Source organism: Leuciscus leuciscus (genome assembly GCF_965113295.1).
Source record: "Leuciscus leuciscus genome assembly, chromosome: 22".
Taxonomy (NCBI): domain Eukaryota; kingdom Metazoa; phylum Chordata; class Actinopteri; order Cypriniformes; family Leuciscidae; genus Leuciscus; species Leuciscus leuciscus.
The window spans coordinates 34,324,043-34,341,369 of NC_138746.1; the positions used below are offsets into that span (position 1 = coordinate 34,324,043).

General features: G+C 42.0%; 1 protein-coding gene across 2 annotated transcripts in view; it reads right to left on the reverse strand.

The window, feature by feature from the left end:
- Positions 1-17,327, reverse strand: part of hcrtr2 (hypocretin (orexin) receptor 2) — a 53,091-nt gene that overhangs the window by 13,067 nt on the left and 22,697 nt on the right. For both annotated transcript variants that reach the window (XM_082153904.1, XM_082153905.1), the window contains exons 2-3: positions 9,322-9,500; positions 6,909-7,152 (exon numbers count right to left, since the gene is read on the reverse strand). In XM_082153904.1, coding sequence (XP_082010030.1) covers positions 6,909-7,152; positions 9,322-9,500 — 423 coding nt within the window. The remainder of the gene's footprint in view (positions 1-6,908; positions 7,153-9,321; positions 9,501-17,327) is intronic.

Below are 17,327 nucleotides of genomic sequence, written 5' to 3' on the forward strand. Positions count from 1 at the left end.
TTAATAACATGATTACAAACAATAATTTAATGGAGACAGACATGTGCTTTGAATCGCCTCCCCATTGTCATGGAGACGCCTGTTAGACTCTTGAGACTCTGTGATTATATCTGAGAATGTGCTCGCTGCATTTACATGTCCTGTGTGTGCTGTGGAAGCAGGAGTTAAGAGTCTTATCACCAAATTACTCCTCCCACTTCATCACACATCTGGTGGAGAGTGATATATTCTTCAAAAGCATCTCATGCCGTTTAGATTGACAGCCCAGGTTTGTAATATTTAGCAGAGCTGGGCTTTATCACTGTGATGTTTGGCAGCCCTAGGGAGAATGGTATAAAGTGGTAAGAAATGACAGCCAGACACTTTAGCAAATCCCACTGAATTTATTGTGATTGGCATGTTCTCTGAGCGCAGTGATTTTCTCAAACACCTGTGGCTGAACCCAAGCCCATGACTTGCTGCACGACTTCACAAAGGGCCAAAAATAGCTCTGGTTATCATTCTGTCAGCTTCACGACAGATGTAATTATGTACGGCCTTCGGAGAGCTGTTCCAAAAAAGTGACAGAGCATCAAAATATTGAGAATTATTGAGAAGACTCTTTTAAGATACTTTTAATGTTGGCGAGATGTTTACTTCTGAGATCCACTTTTGATTTCACTTTAATCTCATATTTATAGTGCTATGGAATATACAATGAGCTGAAATCAAAATTGGAATCTTTGATCTGAAAAAATAAGTTTATTTTAAAGGTGCTCTAAGTGATGTCACGCGTTTTTTAGGCCAAAACATTTTTTGTCACATCCAGCAAACATCTCCTCACTATCCGCTAGCTGCCTGTCCCCTGAACACACTGTAAAAAAAACGCGGTCTCTCTAGGCACCACAGGCTCCACAAACGGCAACAAAAACAAACTGGGCTCACCCGTACCACGAAACCCAACAAACAGTGCTTCGGCCAATCACCGACAAGAAGTATTTGAGGGGTGTGGTTTGGGGGTTAGTGCGCGTACACATGAAGGGGGTGTGGAGGAGAGAGAAGCATGAAGAGGGAAGTTTGAATTATGGCCGACACACGACCAAAGAGACGACGTTCCGATGAACAAATTGCAAAGAAGAGGGACAAGGATAAGGAACACGTGAAGTACCGAATTTACATCGGAAAAACCTTTGAAAGGTGGCGAGAACTCCGCCGGCAGAAGGGATTCCAATCCGACATTCAGGTGCTCTGTTTTTGCAGAACAGGTAAATCCATTTTTCTTTCTAAATTGACGTTCATGTTCGCCAAACCAACACAAGGATGTAATTAGCTAGAACTATGCAGTCAGCGTTAACTTTGGTGAATACAACATGTATGTTTCTAGCAGCTAGCGATCAATCTCTATTGTAAATGATCAAGCAAATTCACAGTAGAGCAACAACTTGTGTGAATGATTGTTTTCACCCACTGTTTGTTATGAATTTGAATGTTAACTTTGACTAAATTTGTTTACGACGCCACCGTTGTTTATGCTCACTGGGAAACGCGAAGCTAACGTTATCTTGCTATTATTGCGTCCTTGTATGGGAGCTATAGTTATAACCTCAGGTGGCGAAACGATTTTAAGATAATGTTTCTCTTTTTCTGCAATATATAAAAGCATTTATCTAATTTGGTGGCATTACACATTGAATGAAGTATCAGTAAAACATAACTTTGTTTGTAGTGACTACTTTGACTTTTCTTTATGCCGGAAGGGAGGGGAGGAGGGAGGAGACGGGATGAGGAGGAGGGAGGGTCTAGCTAGCCTCCGATTTGTTTGACAACAATTCGAATGTCAACAAGAAGTTACGACTCCCGGCATCGCTTATAGCACCTTTAAAATGGTGTATATGCAATGATGTTAACTATAGTGATTTGATTTATATGTATATATATATATTGATCAACGTTATGTAATATATTAAGCACAGCAAGAAGCCTCAGGGCATGCATTATAATACTTTCATAAAACTTAACTTAAAAGTGAAATAAGCGTGTCATTTCTCCATGTTTTAATATAAAAGTTGAAGAATGTGACACTTCTGAGAACGCGATGCATGCACAATTTTCTTTACCATATTTGTTTAAAGGGGTGGTTGATTATGATTTAACTTTTCTAACTTTAGTTAGTGTGTAATGTTGCTGTTTGAGCATAAACAACATCTGCAAAGTTAAAACGCTCAAAGTTCAAAGCAAAGGGAGATATTTTCTTTAAAAGAAATCACTTTTTAAAGACTACAACAAACGGCTGGTAGAGACTACACCACATTCCTCACGGGTTAGTGACATCACCAACCCTAAAATTTACATAAACCCCACCCCCGGAACACGATTTATAGATTATCAAAACAGAATATGCTAATCAATGACTACACATAAGCTACATATATTCATCAACTAATCATTCAGAAACATCCTGTTGCATTCTACATGTTGTCATTTCTTCCTGAGTCTCTCCATCATTGTCTGAATGGTTTGAACATAAAAGGCTAAACGTTTTTGAAATTTTCAGTGCATGTCTGTGTGAGTGGAAGCTGTTGAAGCTCCGCCCCCTGTGCTGGGAGCAGCGACTAATTTGCATTTAAAGGAACAGACACAAAACGGTGCGTTTTTGCTCACCCTCAAAAATGTAAAATTTTTACATGCTATATAAAAATATCTGTGGGGTATTTTGAGCTAAAACTTCACATACACACTCTGGGGACATCAGAGACTTATTTTACATCTTGTGAAAGGGGCATTATACCACCCCTTTAAAATGTGGTATTGTGTAGATGTAAATAAAAGCCTAAATTGAATAATCACATAAAGCAATCATATCTCTTCACAATACTTGGATTAATCCACGCATTTAATATGGATTTATGAAGTTTTGGTTTCCTGCACTTTCAATGGAGGGACAGAAACCTCTCAGGTTTCATAAAAAAAAAAAATACTATTTATATAATAGTGTAAATGTAAATGTCTATTTAATAATAATAATAATAATAATGCATTTTATTTATAGGCGCCTTTCTCAACACTCAAGGTCACCTTACAAAATCAACAATAAAACACTCAATCCATTTAACATTGAATCAGCGCAAGCAGGCAATATAATAACATAATAATACTATTAAAAAAGAACAGGAGAAAGGGTGGGGTCCTTACAGTCAAAACAAATGTAAAAGTTAAAGAGAGTATGCCTGTCTAAAAAGATAAGTTTTTAAGTGAGTTTTGAAAGTAGTTATGGACGTGGAGTGTTGAATGTAGTGGGGCAGAGAGTTCCAGAGGTGTGGGGCTGAATGACTGAAAGCTCTAAACCCCATGGTAACCAGACGAGCATGTGGAAGGATGAATGGAGGAAGAGGACCTGAGAGAACGGGTGGGCATCTTGATATGAAGGAGCTCAGTGAGATACTTGGGGGCAAGATTATGGATAGCTTTAAATGTAAGGAGAAGAATTTTATAAATTATGCGATATTTGAAGGGAAGCCAATGAAGTTGCTGCAGGACAGGTGTTATATGACTGATGAAGGGGGTTCTAGTAATGATACGGGCAGCAGAGTTTATCTAGGCGGGAGGTGACCAGGGTGTGAACCAGAATTTCAGCACTGTTGGCGGAAAGAGTTGGGCGTAAGCGAGAGATGTTACGTAAATGGAAATATGCTGACCGAGTGATATTATTAATGTGGGACTGAAATGACAGAGTACTATCTAAGATGACACCCAAACTCTTAACCTGAGGGGAGGGAAACACAGATGAATTTTCGATAGAGATGGAGAAGTCATTTATTTTAGAGAGGATGGATTTGGTGCCAATAAGGAGGAGTTCAGATTTGTCACTGTTAAGCTTGAGAAAGTTTAGCGAGAACCAGGATCTGATTTCCTGAAGGCAATTAGATAGGGAGGTGGGAGGAAGGGATGTAGTGGGTTTGGTGGATAAGAAGAGCTGGGTGTCATCTGCATAGCAATGGAACTGGATGTTATGTTTACGAAAAATATGGCCAAGAGGGAGAAGGTAAATAATGAACAAAAGGGGTCCAAGGACAGAGCCTTGGGGAACACCAGAGGAAAGGGGGGCAGAGTGGGATCTGAAATTTTTAAGTTCTACAAACTGATTTTTACACCAAGTATTTACACTGGTATTTACACCAAGTGAAATTAGTCCATGTTGTTGGCAGAGGGTATTTACACTGACTCCGCCCACCACTGTCTGATTGAGCCAATCAAAATCCACTGATAACAGATGCAGTGGTGAGGAGTGTAAGGTGGATGGCGTTAGCTTTTGGTGCGACCGACCCGAGTTCAAATCCGCCTTTTACCGAACTCATTCTTCTCCTTTTTCCATCGCATATCAGCTCAGAAAGGGATTTATTTTACAAAAAAATTAAGAATTATAAATTCAAATATCCTTAAAAGTATCTTAATTTGTCTTTTGAAGATTAACCAAAGTCCTATGGGTTTAGAAAAACATGAGGGTGAGTAGGCGAGAGCAGGGCACAACCTAATGCTTTTTGACTTTCTCAGTGTGTGTAAACCTACTTAGGTTCAGAGTATTTGTTTTTACCAGCATTCATTTCACACATGTCTAGTACAATTATGTGGTGTTGTTTCATTAATACGGTGTATACTTTTTTCTTGATTTACTCCAAAAGAATGGAAGTGAAATGTGACAACATGCCCCATAGGTGGGATTCATTGTAACATAACCATATGACAGATTTAAATGTTTTCTGATCTAATCAAACTAGTATACAAGACAAACTATTTTACTATATAAAACAAAATCTTTTCTCAATAAAACACAATTATTAACTTTTTTATATATAAAATAATGGCATTTTTTAATAACTAATTTTTGAGTTTGACAACAAACACCACAAAATGCAGCTATGAAGCATAGTTCAAAACACAATAATAATGAATAATTTCTGAACATTGACTCTCAGTCTTTATTCACCTTTTTCTCATGGTTTCTTAATAGAATTCATTAAGTATAGAATAGAATATTGTAGTTCTAATAGAGGCTCATTGTAACACAGTATGACAACATGCCCCGCCTGCACAACTGGGATTTAAACCCGGCTAATAAAAGTAAAAGTAATGTGCTTTTGCAATGATTAAATAAATGTTCAGTGATATCTCCCAAAGATTTCAGATTTTTGGCGATTTTTTTTCTCTATATAGTGTTGAAATGGCAACTAGTAAATACACTAAGTTTCATCAAACTGGCATGTGTGGAAGTATTTAAAGCAAGTGTGTTACAACTAGCCCCGTGTTAGGTTGTGTCCCGCTCACCCCTATATGATGTAATTTATCCCTTTACCTAATTTGTTCTATTCCCCAATTAAAATTGGCATTTATCAGTTTAGTAACCTGCATTTAGACCTCATTTGTTTTGTTGTGTGACAGCAAATCTTGCAATGAAATCCTGACTTGGTGATGTGAAATTCTATTTGTTCGATATTGGAAAAGTTGAAATTGGTTTAATTTTTCTCATTCACCAAATTGCCTGGCACCAGGGAGATTAGTGTTTGACCCAGTGCTAATCCGCTGGGCCCTCACCTCCTCTCACGGGCTGCTTTCACTGCTGGATGCCTGACTCATCGGGGCCACTGTGTGAGACTCATCGGGGAGGACGGCCCACGTCTCTCATCAGGGGGCCGCGCTCTGCCTTTCATGTCTTTTCATCTCTCATAGTGTCTTTTTGCTCAGCAAGGGAACGATCAATGCAGACAGATGTAATCTTTGTAAAGGAATATGCCACGCAGCAATATAAACGTTTGAATCCATTTGAGTCTGATTAATGTTGACTCCAACAACACGCAGTACGGAACAGTTGGGAAACTGGGAGAAAAAGGGGGGAAATGTGCCTTTGGGTTTTCGCTTTTGACAAATTTCCATTTATAAAACTGAAAGGAGAATATACTGAAACATTACTGATAAATCCCACTAACAACGGCCAGTATGAGGAGTTCATTATTCACAACAGTATGTTGAGCTGAAACGTTAAAGAGGATGTGATGTAATCACAAATTCTACGAATACAAAATATAACTAATGATTAGACACAAAGGGTGGTTAGGTTGGACTGTTACCTGGAATTACTGAACAAATCATACTGTATTGTACACAGCATATTTTTTATATTCAAAACTTTATTCTGATAATATTACTACTTTAATCTCTTAATGTTAATACTTTATTCACATAAAAGGCCATAAAAAGGATTATTCTCAAAAAAAAGTATGACTAAATCCATGTCATTCAGTCTCTGAAGCATGTGTGAAATCACGGCAATTCTATTGGCCAACGGCAGTCACAAGACGTGAAATGGTGCGCCATTATGACTATAAAATGGTGCCGCATTAGACATCATTAGCTTGTTTGTCTTCAGGAAGCGTTATTTGTGAAATAGTTTGCCTTTTTTATTGTTGTTTGTCAGAATAAGAAATAAAAATGGGATGGTGAGCAAACAATTCAGCAAGTGTGCGTCTCCTTTTGTGCAGTTTGTTTAGAAGCTGAGAATGCACAGTCAGCTCTTGAGGAGAGCAGGAGGTTCATAGAAAAAATAAGTTAGATGAATTAGACTACAATCTCTGCGTAGGAGTCTTCCATTTTCTACTTAAAGGCCTGGATAAGGGCAAGGGAATTGGGCCCGAGGCGGTGAAAGAACTGTCATGTCAAAAAATGCCTCAAATTCCAGGGGGTTAATTGAACACTGTTGTGACGAGAACACAATTTTGGCCATAAAACAGCCATTTACTATGTTCTTGAGGTTGCAGTCGATACTCGATTAAGCCTTACTATCTCTCTGTGCTCCCATAGCAAAAAATAAATGGCCTGTTTAAAATGATATATAGCCCTAGTGAGAGGAGACGGTGAAGTAGCAGAAGATGTCTTACCTGCCCAGTGTTCATCACATACGGTGAACAGACTGGTTTTGTTGGTGAGCTCTGGCAGAAGACTGCTGCACTCCATGACTATAGCTTGAGGAATCATGATCACGCAGGAGACCAGCCAGATCAGAACGATACTCTTGCGGGCTCTTTTGGCAGTGCTCTTGAACTTCAGCGGGTGGCAGATAGCGTACCAGCGATCCTGGGCAATGCAGCTCAGAGTCAGGACCGAGACCGACACGGAGATCGTCTAGAAAGCAATAGACAGGAGATGGAGACCCACAAACCACAGTGTGAAACAAGAATTATGACCAGACAAAGAACGGTTACACATTATTTGAAGGTGTCCTAGTTACATTCTAATTATACATTTAAGTACTGAGTAATATACAGTACAAATAAACAATCTAATATACAGTAATATAATATAATTATGTAGGAAAGTAATTCCTGCTATTCTGTACACTGTCATATGCTAATTGTTATACTAGATGAAATATCAATCTCACAATTTAATAGTTTTATTTTATCAAAATACCACGATTAAGTGAACTTAGGGATGAGTTTAAAATTATTTAAAAACTTGCAGACTTCGCAGAAAACTAATCATTAGAAATAATTTCTTCATTTGTTCCCTTTCTCTAATTGAAATTGAAATGTTTAAAATAAAACATGCTTTCTTAGAAACTTGAGTTGGCAAATAACGTATAGGTTTTAACTATATCCTCAATATCAATTTCCATTGTCTTTTGTACAATTTGTCTTTTGTTCATCTTTGATGGGAATTACACAGAACAAATATCGGCAAGTATTAGCAATGGATTTTTTTTACAAGGTACTGTGGCTCTGGTTGACCTGAAACAAGGAAACATATTATTAATAATGTGGTCACAATTTAACTAAAACGAGGGAACAAATGAATAAATAGTGTGAACAATTTCTACTGTGGAAAGGCATGACCCAACAAATGTTGTTTTTGCCCCAAAATGTAGCTGTGAAATAATTAGTTGACATAGATAATTTAAGTTGATATTTCAATAATTGAATAACGCATTTGGATGTTCGTAGTATTATCAGTTAGTGGTCGCAAGTAAATAAATAAAATATTTAATCTTCACTAATATTACAGTTACTACTAATATTAGTAAGTGCTTTATTTTGTTTTTGTAGCTGGACTTTATGGAATCAAACCTATTTATAATTGAGAGGAAGTTTTAGGAACCCAATCAAAGTAAATCATAATAATAAATATTATTAATAATAATTAAAACAGGGAACAAGTTACAGAGCTCCTCCTTTAAGGAGTGGATACCAGACAGTCCCAATTAAAAACAAAAAGAGAAAAACAATGAATGCATGCATGTATTGCACTGATGTAGATGAAGCATTCCAGATTGGATCAGATTGAAACTCACAGATATCCATTTTCAGTCAATATAAATGTGTATTGTGTTGTAGAAATTTCATTTCTAAAAGAGCAGTACCCTATTTAAAAACAACAGGACGATGACATGATTATCGCTCGATTTTCAATGCGTGTGTTCTGTGCAAATTGTTCAATTTCCAACAGATATGCTTTTTGAAGTGCTCCACGCTGCATATGTCTGAATGCATCTGCATAGCAACTATTGTGATGTTCTGGCTTTACTCTAAATGTCAGCTTGAAGAAGTTTGAGCTTAAGTGTCTGGGATGCATTCGAATCAATCCTACATTATACTTGCATCAATCAAACATGACTCTATTTGAGGGTCAAAAAGCATGAATGTGATTAGAAAAAACCTGATTTTATTCAGGCATATGTGAACACTTGAAGGAGCTGCAGCCATGGCTCACAGCTGCTTCTTCAGTCTTGATAACTTCAAAACTCTCATTAATATTCAGTTATCCAACAAGGGAAGATTACTATGCCCATCAGGGATAGAGAAGAAACAACAGTACTTGTAGCTTTCAAACTCTGAAGGGTATGTCAGCGGAAATATTACAGATGATCCATTAGGTCCTTCAAAGGACAGAAGGTTGAGTAAATGTGTTCCTTAAAAATGACCAGAAGAGCATGTTGTCATTCAGGAACTCCATCAGTTCCATCAAATGGTGTTGACAAGCATGTCATTTATGGCAGTGCATCTTAATCTCAAAAAATTGAATAAAAAACAAAAAAAACCTTTCAAAGAGCTTAAGCTGTTTACGTGATTTACTGACGGCGAAGCAAAGCAATAACTTACAAAAAGTGCAAGCAGCCTTGAGCAGTAGAAACTGTGTTAGTTCTGCGTCAGAAGTTGCAGATGTGCAAGATCAAACATATCATAATTCACAAATGTATCAAAATATTTGAAACTGTATTTAGATGCATAATGGTTTCCTATGAAAATATAGTGGCAAATTATTTGATAAAAGTCCATACATTATCCGTGTCCTTACCTGTAAGTAAGGTAGTATCTTGCACAGGGTCTGTCCCAAGAACCAGGTTTCTGTAATGTCCACCACAAGACTTGCAGGAAGACATGTGATTGTGACTAGGATGTCTGCGAAGGACAGGTTCACGATAAAGTAGTTGGTCACAGTGCGCATGTGATGGTTTTTCCAAACTGCAAAACAAACTGAAATGAAAGATGCCATGAGGAATACAGTGTTTTCAAGAAAGTGTGGCTGTAAAAATTGTTGCATGAAATGCAGAATCCCAGCCAACAAGCAGTGCTGCAAAGATTAATTACAAACTGTAATCGGTTACTGATTCCAAATTACATGGCGAAAATTTAAGTTAGTGACATAATCCAATTACATTACACATTTAAGGTAATATAATCTGACTACTTTTAGATTACTTTTAGATTACTTTTGACCTAACTCGTTTATCACATTGATTTGAATAGGATAATCTTGTACCATATTGATATAAAAATACAAAATTGTAATGACTGATATGTTCTTTTACATTGTTTTGCGCATGTATTAATTCAAACGCTATTGAAGGAATGACTCAGAATGGCACTCTGTAGTAAACCAAGATCACATACATAGCATGTGTGGTATCTATGAACTGCGATTTAAATGTTCATTTACATTACATTTATGTCTAACTCTGTAACATATCAGTATTATAAAAATCTTAAAAGTCTCTTCTCTTCACACCCAATCCATTTTCATTTGCAAAACACCCTGCTAGAAGACAAAGGATCGTAAAGTTTCCCTTCAAAGGAACAACTCTTCTCCCGAGGATGACACATCTCCATGCTTTAAAAGATCCCTGATCACAAGATCAGGCCCTTCCCCTACTTCCCCTATACTGATTCTGAGAAATTGAAGATGAGCTAGAAGTCTTCCAAGGACCCTTATATTTCTGCCAGGCTGCGGCCTTGTCTTTTCATTCATCAAAGACCTTCTGACTCAAACTGGTTCTCTTTCATCAAGACAACTTCAGCAAAGATCAACTGGAGCCTCAACAGATTGCATCAGGACACTTCTATTCAAAAGGGTGAGACATGCAAGGATCAGACTAAGGCTACGTTCAGACTGTCAGTCCAAATCCGATTTTTGTGCATATCTGATCGAAATTGGATCAGAATTAACTAATGTGAACAGCAAACAAAAACATGAATGCGATTTTTACAAATCTGTTTCAAGCTACTAATATGTGGTTTGAAATCCTATTCAAATCGTATTTCTGGAAATCGTCTCAGGTTACCCCTGAGAAGGCAAGGAGATGCTGTGTCGATGACGACCCTTTGGGGAATCCCTTCAGCGTCAGCGCTCCTGATATCACATGTGCAACTTAGTCCAATCTTGATTGGTGCAACGTCATCCCGTGACGCGTGCCGGCGGAATGCAGAAGCTATAAAGGAGCCGTATCACAGCTGATCGGCTGAAGCAAGCCGCTCCCAGGTGTGCAAGAAGCATGGCAAAGGGACACAGTGTCTCGTTCCCTTCTCAGGGAACCATGGTTACATAGGTAACCTGAGACGTTCCCTTTCAAAGGAACTTGCGCTGCGTCGATGAAGCCTCGGCCACGGCTGTACCAAAGCATCCAGTCACAGAGGAGCTGGATAAGTGAGGGAAAACCAGAGTGGACAATGCGAGTTCTCTTGTGACGCAAACAGATCCACGTCCGCCTGGTCGAACTACCTTCAAATGAACTGCACCATCCCAGAGTGTAGTCTTCATTCCCTGGGCCTCAGCCCCTGCCTCGACAGGATGTCTGCTCCCACATTTAGATGCCATGGTATATAGATTGCTCTCAGCGAGAGAATCCTCCCTTGGGTCTATAAGATGATCTGATGCGCCAGTCTGCACAGAGGGCACAATCTCATGATTTATATACCTCATGATTTATATACGAGACCACCAACGTATTGTCTATTCTCACCAGAACATGATGACCTCTGAGGTCTGGGAGAAAGTGCCTTAAGGCTAGCAGTACAGCTAACATCTCTGTTGTTATGATAGTCATGTTGTTATTGTCATGTTCCTTCCACAGACCCTGGGTCGAGCGGCCCTCCATCACTGGTATATTTTAAAGAGCAGCTTCGGTGTTCTGAATCAAATTCCCGGCAGGAACTAACCGAATAAATTTTTCTACAGGCCTTTCTATGGAGAACAAACTCCCCACGACCGCTAGCTTGACGAGCGGAAGTCGAGGATTGTGTCGGGTGTATTGTGTCTGGATTGTTTCGAGGATTGTAATCGGGGTAATTCGCTCCGGCCTAGGAAGGGGCACCCTCAGAGGCCTGATCTGACCATCAGGACCTCGTTACAGAAACCCTCAAACGATCCTCAAATCCGTTTTCTGGCTCGCGGGCTTCGGTTGAGAGTGTTGCCTCGAGCCCTTAGATCATTGTGGAGGGGCTCGATTAGCAACACTCTCTCTCTGTGTCTGCCTGTATGAGGAGCCAGATGTAAATGGCTGGGGCGGCCCATTGGCTGCCATGGACTGGCCAATAGCGTGGGCCGTCTCCTTGGTAGCGCGGAGAAACAAATCGGTGGCTATTCTCAGCTCTTTAATATCTTCAGCATCAATCTTTTCCCCCTTGTTTAAATCTCCCAGCAGGTCGGCTTGGTAGGCTTGTAAAATAGCCATGGTGTGAAGGGCAAGCGCCTGCCTGACCTGCTGCCATGTACGCCTTGCCCACCAAAGAAGATGTTATGCGGCATGGTTTGGAGGGCAATGCCGGGGCTTTTAATGAGGACGCAGTGTCTGGTGATAAATAAGCTGCCAATGTTTCCTCTATCTTGGGCATAACACGATAACTGTTCTGTTTCTCCCCCACTATTAAAGCATAAAGGTGAACAGTGGGACTAGAAAGCCTGGCTGAATATGGCTTATTCCAGGATCTCAATACCTCAGTATGGAAATCTTGGAAAAACGGCAACACCCGACGTGGAGGTTGTGGTGCAGACTGCAGGACGCACTCATCTAGCTTGCTTTTTGACTGCGCTTCCTGCTTCCCGGCCGGCCATTCGATGTTCAACCTGGCCATAGCACGAGTTATCCCCTCCAATAACTCCTCATACTGTGGTGATTAGCCTGGCGAATCACCCAAATCGCCACCTTCGATGCTGAGCACATCAACTTCCTCAGAAGAAGATAAGCCCAGCATCAAACCCTCGCTTGGAGCAGAAGAAGCCTTGGAGCGAGCTTCCGGATCCCAAGCGTGAGTAATAGAGCTAGCGGATGAGGGCTGACAAAGGGCTGAAGCTGTCTCAAATCCCTCCCCTAACTCCATCTGTGATCCCCACGAGTGAAGCCGCCGGGTTGCCTCGGCAACCGCGGGACCCGCACAACGTGGGGCACAGAGCTGGCCGCTTTGATCGCCAGCCAGGAGCGAAGCGTTCAAAGAGGTAAACGCTCGCAATGCTCACACTCAACCCCCTCGAGGGCTGAGCAAGCATGCTCTGCTCCCAAACAACTAACATAAAAGAATATATGGATCCCCACCTGGAATATAGCGAGGACAGGGATGAACACACTTTCTGTATTTATGTTGTTCATTTGTACATTGTACAACAAACAATGCTGTGTTGTTGCAAAGTGCCGGACGAGCAGAAAATGACAATATAACGGAGACGTTTTGAAACCGGCGGAGACAACAGCACGGAAAAAAGCTGTGCATAACAGCCTCCTCCGGTTCTGCCACTGCGTCAGAAGATGCATAGTCCAGCGCGGCGGCTACACATTTCCATGTTGTAAAATTTAAATGAGACAACATCTCTATTGCAAATCCGTCCATGTTGCGGTTGTTGTTGTTTTTGGGTATTCCTACCAATGCAACGTCATTGCCACAGTGTGTACATTAATCATTTTAGATCAGATTCCAATCGGATACACAAATAATCGGATTTGGATTGACAGTGTGAACGCAGCCTTAGTCTCATCAGTTGATGCAACCCAATTTTGTAAAATGCAATAAAATCAAGAATCTGTGATTAGTTAATTCCCTTTAAACTGTATTTAACTGACAAAAAGTACAAAGAAAAGATTTTCAATCACTGACCAACTTAAGTGTATTTTGTCAAATATAATGTTTATTTTTATTTAAATAGCAAAACACTCCAAAACAGTTGGAAAAGAGGCATGTTTATCACAGTGTCACATCACCTTAAACTTACACTTTTTAATAGTTTGGGTATTTAGAATACTAATTGATGAAATTTTGCAAGTTGATTTTTGCCCATTCTCTCCTGATACAAGGCAGCTGCTCAACAGTCCTTGGTCGTTGTTGTCTGATTCTCCTTTTCATGATGGGCCATACATTTTCAGTAGGAGACAGATCTGGACTCTAGGCAGGCAGTCAGGCACATCCCTTCTACTGTGTGGAGTGTCTAGAAACCACTAGACATATGCGGAATGAGGCCTGTCACTGGCATCTTGCTTCCCAGGAAAATTGTCATCTTGATGCTATTAAATGTCTCTGTACAATCCCAATATACTCCTCCACGTCAGTGGTGCCTTCACACACACATGCAAGTCACCCATCCCATGGCAGATGTTGCCACAGCACACATTTCCACTGTATTTTAGAGCATCTGAGATGCGCTGGTGCCCAGAGAAAAACAACGGCATATCGGCATAGAACTGATGTATAGCTTTCTCCTTGCGGAGAAACAGAGTCTTAAGATTAATTTCTTGATGCAGTGGCAGACTGTGTTAAGTGACAACGGTTTTCCGAAGTAATCACGAGCCCATGTGGCAATATTTAACACAGAAGCATAATGGTTCCTCATGAAGTGCCATATGAGGGATTGAAGGTCATGCACCTTGAGAAATATGATTATTGAACTGTTTGACAATTCTTTCATGACATTTGGTACAAAGTGATGAGCCATGACTCATCTTTGCTTACAAAGATTGAGATACTCCTTTTATACCCAAACACCATACCCTAAGGTATTACCAGTTCACCTGATAATTGTGGACTGTTTCAAAACAGTTTAACTCGGATATTCTGTAATCTTTTCACTTTTATTTAGCCTCTTCCCCAACTATTTTGGATTGTGTTGCAGCCATCAAAATCAAAATTTTAATTTGCCCAGAGAAAACATTGGAAGTTTTTCTCTGTACTTTTGTCAGTTAAAAGGTATAATATGTAAGATTTTTGAATTAAAATATCCAAAAACCTCTATATTAAATAAATATTATATATTTTGTTGATTTGTGTACTTACATTTTCCCAAATGTTTCTAAGAATGTTTAAATACATAAAGAGAAATAAGCAGTTTTAACCAGGACACGGATCATGTCCCCTATCACTGACATCCTACCCGCGTTACCCTCAATTTCCATTTTATTTTGTAGAAACCATGGAAACACCAAAGATGCTTTAATATATTATGCGTTTTATTAGACAGGTGAGCAATTGTTTGGATACATTAATCGACAGAATAACTAATCATTGTTATATTGCTCAACACAGTTAATCTTATTGTTTAAATCTCGTTTTCTTTACCGCGAGCACCATGTTTTACCATGCTTAATATCGATCTAGCTCTCTGCAGTGTGAAACAAGTGCCTCATAGTAGCCAACACACAGAGTAGCAATAGAACAACTTTCAACACACTCAAAATGTATCTAATATGATAAAACTGCACTGCATTTCCCTACATACACTTGACTGGAAGAAGCAGAAACAGCATCTCCGGTGTAATAAATGTCTCTGATCGGACATCTTCGGGGGTCTTCCCGGTGGGAAGAACACCATTCAACGAATAGGTTCCACTTCAGAGCATAGAGGCGCCTCGTTGAGGGGGCTCTAGCAGAAGTGATGGTGTCTACCACCACTTGGGGCAGATCACCTAGAACCTCCGCGTCCCGTCCAGGGACCAGACATGGAGTTTCCAGAGGTCTGGACGCGGGTGCCATGGAGTGCCCCGTCTCTGAGAAAGCAGGTCCTTCCTCAGAGGAATGGGCCAAGGAGGTGCTGTCGCAAGGAGCACCTGGAAAGCAGGTCCGGTTGGGCCAATACGGCGCAGCTAACAAGACCTGCTCCTCGTCCTCCCTGACTTTGCACAAAGTCTGTGCGAGAAGGCTCACTGGGGGAAACGCATGCTTGCGTAGGCCCCAGGGCCAGCTGTGCTCGTGTGCATCCATGCCGAGGGTCCCCTTGGTCAGGGAATAAAACAACTGGCAATGGGTCGAGTCCGGAGAGGCAAACAGATCTATCTGAGCGGCTCCGAAGAAGTCCCATATCAGCTGGACCACCTGGGGATGGAGACACCACTCTCCCGGAAGCGTAGGCTGTCGTGAGAGCTCGTCGGCTGCACAATTGAGCACGCCAGGGAAGTGAATGGCACGAAGCGACCTCAGATGCTTCTGACTCCATTGGAGGAGATGGCGGGCGAGTTGTGACATACGGAAGGAGCAGAGACCACCTTGACGGTTGATGTACGCAACAGTCACAGTGCTGTCCGTACAGACCAGTGCGTGCTTGCCATGTAGCGGCCATTTGAGGCGGCCCAGCGCAAGGCGTACTTGTGAGCAACTCGAGGCAATTGATGTGCCTATGTAGTTGAGGCCCCGTCCACAGACCTGAAACTGCATGCCCGTTGTACGTGGCCCCCCAGCCGGTGGCAGAGGCATCCGTGAAGACCACAGCATGCCTGGTCACTTGTTCTAGGGGAACACCTGCCCATAGAAATTAAGGGTCCGACCACGGGCTGAAGGTTTGGAGGCAGTGCGGGGTGACGTGCACCCGGTACGTGCCGCTCTGCCACGCCCATCTCGGGACTCGGCCATGAAGCCAGTGCTGAAGCAGTCTCATATGAAGCGATCCGAGCGGTGTTACTGCGGTTGCGGATGCCATATGCCCCAGGAGCCTCTGAAAAAGTTTCAGTGGGACTGCCGTCCTGCTCTTGATTGTACTCAAGCAGTTCAACACTGACCGGACGCACTCCTTTGTGAGTCGCGCTGTCTGGTTGACCGAATCCAACTCCATACCGAGATAAGAGATCCTCTGCGCAGGGGAGAGTTTGCTCTTGTCCCAGTTGACCCGAAGGCCCAACAGGCTGAAGTGACGGAGCACCATGTCCCTGTGTTCACACAACTGATCTCGAGACTGAGCCACGATCAGCCAGTCGTAGAGATAGTTGAGAATATGAACGCCATGCACTCGGAGTGGAACAATGGCTGCCATCGCGACTTTCGTGAAGACACGGGGCGTCAGGGACAGCCCGAAGGGCAGGACTTTGTACTGATATGCCTGACCCTAAAACGCAAACCGCAGGAATGGTCTGTGTCGAGGAAGAATCGAGACATGAAAGTACGTGTCCTGAACCAATCTTGGGGACAGATGCATTTGAAAATGCGTTTCTGCGTGAGCATCTTGAACGGGAGCTTGTGCAGGGCCCGATTCAAGGTTCGCAGGTCCAAGATTGGCCGTAACCCACCACCTTTCTTGGGTAAAATGAAGTAGGGGCTGTAGAACCCTGTCTTCATATAGGCTGGAGGAACCGGCTTGATCGCGTCCTTCGCCAGTAGAACATCGATCTCTGCCCGCAAGACAAGAATGAACTTGGGAGGGCGCCGGCGAACTGAATCGCATAGCCGAGTCTGATGTTACGGATGAGCCAGCGAGACGGGCTGGGAAGCGCTAGCCAGACTCCCAGACACCGTGCAAGCGGGGCCAACGGGACCACAGATGTACCCGGGTTGGGGCAGCGAGGTGGAACACAGGGACTCGGCTCGGGAGGCACTGAGGCGGCCCGAAGCGGAGTCTGAGTGTGTTGTGCCACTCTTACCTGGTTCCAGGGTGGGGCAGAGGGTGCGTGGGAAGGCTTGGTGGCTTCCCCGAGCCGCACACTGCTGCCCGCTGGCGATGGAAGAGGGGGAAAGGAGTGGCAAGGCATGGAAGCATCGCTCACTGCAATCAGTGCAGTGACTTTCGTCACCCGGAGGGCGAGGTCCGTCGCTGTACGCAGTTCCTGCATAACGCCTTGG